The 6,449-nt window shown below is 29.6% G+C and overlaps 1 protein-coding gene across 3 annotated transcripts in view; it reads right to left on the bottom strand.

Moving 5' to 3' along the window:
• Positions 1-15: 15 nt before the first annotated feature.
• Positions 16-6,449, bottom strand: part of LOC106882196 (uncharacterized) — a 30,553-nt gene continuing 24,119 nt past the window's right edge. For 2 of the 3 annotated variants that reach the window (XR_001410962.2, XR_008264767.1), the window contains 5 exons: positions 6,124-6,202; positions 5,138-5,306; positions 2,026-2,159; positions 811-945; positions 16-355 (listed from right to left, as the gene is read on the bottom strand). Coding sequence is in view for 1 of the 3 variants with exons in the window: in XM_052970188.1 (XP_052826148.1) it covers positions 867-945; positions 2,026-2,159; positions 5,138-5,306; positions 6,124-6,202 (461 nt within the window). In the remaining 2 variants the exon portion in view is untranslated. Of the gene's footprint in view, positions 356-521; positions 946-2,025; positions 2,160-5,137; positions 5,307-6,123; positions 6,203-6,449 lie in introns of those variants that run through there. The other variant, XM_052970188.1, reaches the window with a different exon arrangement.

The following is a 6,449-nucleotide window of genomic DNA, read 5'->3' as shown; positions in this document are numbered from 1 at the left end:
ATTTTATTCTGACTTGTTTCTATTTTATTTCAGGTCTTCACAATAAAGTTTACGCTATTTTATTTAAAAAATGAAAGGTGTGAACAATGAGGAAGAGTCTTAGATGAAAGAACTGCAAAGTATGAATTTTTTTTTTGTTTTAAATCTTGGGGCAATTTACATGAAATCATGTAACATAAATCTTCAGTTAATTTTAATATCTTCTTTGTCTAATGAAGAAAATATTTAAAGAGTCTTAAAAAAGAATCCCACTGGAAACATTTGAAAAAAGGTGTTCATGATAATTCTTCTGGGGCTGCCAATTCTTTTTTTTTTTCTCACTTTCAGTTTCAAGTATTGTATTTCTGTTATAAATCTTCAGTTTTTGTTTTAAGAAAAAAAAAGAAAAAAAGATACAAAAATGCAATACATAAAAAATATAAAAAGTATATATAAATATACTTCATAAATATATGTATACAAATGAGTCTTTAAATTTCATAAAAAACAAAATTCAAATGATTTCATGGCTCAAGATGGACAGGAGGGAATAGAAATTTTAAATTAGAACATTGTGCAGTAATATCAAAAAATTAACTCATTCTTATATAACTAAAAAATAGTTATAATTTTGAAAAACTACCCGGTGTTTTATCTCTTGTTAAATGTTGTTTTCCAAAGTAACAAAACCCTCTCTATATATATGTTTATACATATTACCCCATGTTATATATACCCACAAACGGCATTGTTTTTGTTTGGTTCCAGTTGAGAACATATATTATGATGTTAGACTTGTGTCAAATTGTTATGTATTACCTCATAACTCACCTTCTCTATCTCAAAGAGATTGCCAGTAAAACAATTTATTCCTACCATTTATTTCATCAATAGCAGTTTCCCTTCCATAACACAGTTTCCTTTTGGAATTTGTTTTGTTTATACATTTGTTGACTGACACTCATCCTGTAAGAATAAAACAAAAGAAGTTAGCAAGAATGACTGTGCAAGACTGTGTGGTTAAGAAATTCACTTTGCAACCATGTAGGTCTTCATTCAAGTCCACTGAGCAGCACCTTGGGCAAAAGTTTTTTATGATAGCCTTGGTTTAACTGAAACCTTGTAAGTGGAATTTGGTAGATGATAACTTGCAGAAGCCCACTATTGTATGTATGTAAGTATGTATGTATGTATGTATGTAAGTATGTATGTATGTATGTATGTATGTATGTATGTATGTAAGTATGTATGTATGTAAGTATGTATGTATGTATGTAAGTATGTATGTGTGTGTCCTTATATTGGCAATAGATGTAAATATCAATTAACTGATTATTTTTTGAGCAAAGTCTACCCAAGTTACACATTTTCCCTTATCACTCATTACAGAAAACTAGTGATTGGTGCATTGGGAACCTGTAACCAATGACATTTGTTCATTAATTGGGATTTAAAATACAAATAATACACAACAGTCCCATTTCAGTTAGTAGTTGTTGTTTAGCACCAGACCAGTCCTAACTGAGCTGGTCTAAGATCAAAAAGCATTCCAGCTGTGACCATCTCATTTTTCAGACACAGCATGTCTAGAATTACGTTATTTAATATAGTTTTTTTTTTAAAAAATAAATAGAGCAAGATTTTGCTATTCTTTTTAGCAGGCTGAGCAATTACATAAAAACTCAACTTCAATTTAGTCCTTAACATTAGCAGATCATATCTTTCTATATGAAAGTAAAAAAAAAATTTCTTGAAAGAAATTCAGTGTTGTGATACAAAACAGTGATAATCAAATTTCAACGTAATCCTTGAATCAAATCTTTGGCAAAATTGTCACATCTGAACTTCATTGAGCCACAACCAATCTCTCATTCTACATCTTGAGTATATTTCAGCTTGTATGAGTCACAAAAATATATAAAACTTAAAGCCATGTCTCAATGTGAATCTTGTGGCTATTCACTTCTTACATCAAAATTAAACAGCATTATATATATCTGTCAATAATAATGATCTCTAAGAACAGTATGAACAATAAGTACTTACTTTGATAATTTGTTTATTTTCTCTAATTGATAAATCTTCTGATGTGCCATTTTTAAATCATCTTCAAGTTGGCTTTTCTCCCTTACTATTTGCATCAGTTTAGAATTTTTAGTTTCAATTACATCTTCCAGATTCTATAAATAAAACCCAGAAGCAAAAATGTTTATGAATCTGGAATCAAAATAATAACTTGTATGAAAATTAATTCCACTGGTATGAATTATTTAAATTGGATTGAGTTTTTTTTTTTTTTTTTTTTTTACAAACCAATAAAGTTAAAAAATAGCAAAGATAATTTATGTTTATACCAATCAAGGCTGTGATATAATTTATATTTATGAAAAATAGTTTACACTGTTTATCCATATAATATCCTGATATTAAAACATAGGACTTCCATTTTATCAAACAGTGTTTAAGTTTCTTGTATTAGAACAGACAGTACATCATCTTCATAGCCTGTTAATCATGGCAAGAGAGATTTGAAAAGTTTAGAACAGTGAGCTGATATGACATTATCTCTCTAAAATTCTTATTCAGAAGATGTCTTAATTCTTTAATGTTTGTAATAACACTAAAATTTTTAAAAAATTGTAATGATAAAATATATTTAAGTGAATGGTATTTTAACCAGATTTGGATCCGTCAGTATTTTGTTGTCGGTATAGAAATGCTTAGAATGGTTGAAAATTTTGTATTTTTTGTCACCCTCCCTGTAATTCTTCCCATTATTTCTAATATCAATATTGTGTAAAATCTATATTCTCAATGCTTCCAAATCCTTTTAGTCTATAATAACTGATTTAAGACCACCCTGTTAAATTACTTCATCTATTATTGTTATCCATAATTTTCCATTAAAATGATTTAAAAATGAAACAAGTCATATCTGTAAAAATCCTTAAGGCACTTGATCAAAACCTATTTTCTTGAAGTGCACTAGGGACACACTTCATTTTATCACATCTCACCGTCATCAATCTATAAAGGCAAGTTGCCTGCTTGTGCTGCATCATGCATCAACCTGGTTGTTAAAATTACTAAGTGGTTCAATGCAAGAAATGTTTATTTCTAAAATAAACAATACTTTGATCATTCCGTTTACAATATTTTCAAATTATAATGGAATAAATAATTGAAATAAACCTTGTAGTTTTAAATTAATGGATCTTGTTTGTTTTTATTTCTATGCATCAACACATACAACAAGCCCCAAAATACAAAAATATTCATCATGTTAGCAAAATCAAATATTCCTTTAACTCTTTAGCATTCAAACCAGCCATGTCTGGCCAAAATAACCTATTTTATATTGAAACTGGCTAGATCCAGCTTCTCACCTCAATCCTACAATTTCATCTAAAACTAAATCACATTATTGGAATGTCAAAGCTATAAGATAATGTATGATTAATTCAAAACAATATAAATAAACATATTCAACAGAGTAACCTGAATCCTATCATGACATTGATCTCACAAATTACATTTCTAAATCTGCACCTCCAAAACCGTTTTGTTGTTATAGTCAAGCACTAAGCCTGACCAACTGCTAAGCTTATACAAGGCCTTGCATTATAGTATTGCTCCTATATATGGATGACATCACTGCTGCATGTACATTGTTGACTATAGCCAAAGGGAGAGCGACTAATCAAATCTTCACTCATCAATACACTACGACTATTTGCATTAATGAACTATAACCACCTTTACTCTTTTCTGTCATTAATACTGTACAATGGTTCAGAAAGTTGTGTAATCCAGTTCATTTGCTTTTCTTCTGTATTTTTGAGCCCCAAATACTTTGTTCAAACCTATTTCTCGAATTGCATACCTCTGGAATTCCTTCCTTACTCAAATTTTTTTCTATTGATATCACTACAGAAATTCAAACTGAACATCAATTTTCTTAACTTAACTACTCTGGAAGGGTCTTCAAGGGGCTTCCAGATCAGCTCTTTCCTACTGGAAGGGCCTTCAAAAGGCTCTCAGATTAGTTCCTCTTTCTCAAACTAAATTTCTTTTTATTTAAAAAAAAAAACAAAAAAACCCTTCCTCCCACAATTCTCAAAGTTGAAATATAAATCAAATGATAATACTCCATCCACACAATCAACACCCAGGTTTGATGTGCACCTCTAGATTGTAAGAGGGGCTGTAATTCAATGTAGAGGAAGTCAATGAACCAGATTATCTATTTGAGAGTCATTGAATAAGTTTGTTTTGAAAAATTTCAGTTTCCCCACATTAACATACTAACTACATTCTAACTTCAGATATCATCACAGTTGAAGACGTACTAGACAACACTATATATATCTATAACTGACCATTGTATACCTATCATCTATCAAACCATAAGTGGTTTCACTGAAACAATACTATATTATGTAAATTTACAGCAAATCTGTACCAGTTAATCCTATTCTTACTCTGGTGGTTCTCAACCTATAGTAGCTCATCATTCCTTTTCAGAGAATGGTGTTTTACAAATGATACCTCCCAGGTTTTGAAAGAGAGAAAGAAGAAAAAAAAAGCACATTAAATTAAACAGAAGTTAAGGTTATACATTGGTATATCACCCATATTTTATTTATAGTATCCCATCCAGCATGTTGTTCTTTTTAAATATTTGTGTGCATTAGTGTCTCCTATGTTATGAAGATGCAAAATGAGAATTTATATTGCGAAATATTGGATCTTGGTGCATCATTAATTATGCCTTCTGCTCACAGATAATATCTGACCCCCTCTTAATTCTGAGATTTTTTTGAAAAGGTCTTTAAAACAATTGTACTTTATTTTTCTTTGAAATAAAATATTAAGACTACAATCCCTTTTAACATTCTCACAAAACCCCTCAGCATTTGTGTTTGTGAGCTTACACTGTCCCAAAGGTGGCATTATTGCCCAAGTTAAAAACCACTGATCTCACACTATTCTTCTTTGTTGCATGAATCATAAAAATTTAAACTGCCTTGGCATATATCCAACAAAATTTGTATAAATTATCCAGAGAACAATGTCTTTATTCTGCAATTTAAAAAGGCACTATACATCAGTCTTTACAGGGTAGCATCTTAAAACTTTTAGAAATATCAAAATTTACCATAATTTCTTCTGTAAGATGTTTAATTTGTCTTTGTTTTTCATTTTCAGAGCTTTTGTTGAAACTATCTTGTGTGTCTTGATAGTGCATATAATGTACATTTCTAATGCTTCCGTTCATTTTTTGCAGATAATGCCTATGTTTAATGTCTTTAATCTGTTTTAGAAACCTGAAAAGAAAGCATATGTTATTGACAAAAAAGACCTTGTATTTAAAAAAATAAAAAATTCGAAATATAGCTTTGTGTATCTAGGGCATATTCTGTCAAGTCATTTATCTTAAAAGAATTTAATATTAAATATGTTGGAGTTATTTCTGAAAATATTCATATTGTTAGTTAACAAATCAGTTATGACAGCTCAGTAGTAGCTAAAAATGATTATTCAATGTCAAAAAGGATTCAGATAATATATAGCTACAATATCCAGTAAATTCTAGAACTTTAGTGAGATATCACAGTGTATCTTCAATAAACTGTTTTCAACCAAACTGTTTAGTCCCTGTAGTTGCAGACAACCCCTGCGATTAGTGGTTGAGGAAGATACTGACACTAGTTTTCAACAAGATAAACTTACCATAAAATTTTAAAAATCAATTTCACATTCAAATGATATAAATTCAAAATAGCTAATATTTGGTATTTTCCTCTCCAAATTATTTGTTATTGGCAATATTCCTTTATGTGCTGAAGAAATTAATGTTGTGACGTTCTCGACCTTCTTGAGAAAATAAAGGAGTAACTATAACTAAAAATAGAATCTCTCTCCTCTGATTAATCCTTGGAAATATATCTACAGCAGTTACCATCACGGTATATTTATTGGAAATTACATTACAAAGTCTAGAAGAAGCAAAGTATGTTTGCCTTGGTACAACTTGGATCTGAAACAAGATTCTTTGTCTGGAAATATACTCAACTATCACAGCATTTATGTGAACACGAGATTTGTGTGTAATTATTTCACATCAAAAGAAGCAGTACTCACTTTTTTTCAGTTGCCTGTAATTCTACTTTTAAGAGTGTATTCACTAATTGAAAAAGTGTCATGTCAGAAGTATGAGAATCTGAAGAAGAATATTTCAAATAATGTAGACAAGATAGAGAACATTAAATTGATTATATGTGTGTGTGTGTGCGTGTGATAGATAGATAGATAGATAGATATAGACAGACAGATAGGTAGATATAGATATAGGTAGATATATATAGGTAGATAGATATATATAGGTAGATAGATATATATAGGTAGATAGATATATATAGGTAGATAGATATATATAGGTAGATAGATATATATAGGTAGATAGATAT

This window comes from Octopus bimaculoides, chromosome 1 (genome assembly GCF_001194135.2).
Source record: "Octopus bimaculoides isolate UCB-OBI-ISO-001 chromosome 1, ASM119413v2, whole genome shotgun sequence".
Taxonomy (NCBI): Eukaryota; Metazoa; Mollusca; class Cephalopoda; order Octopoda; family Octopodidae; genus Octopus; species Octopus bimaculoides.
This window is presented reverse-complemented; position numbering and strand designations above follow the sequence as displayed.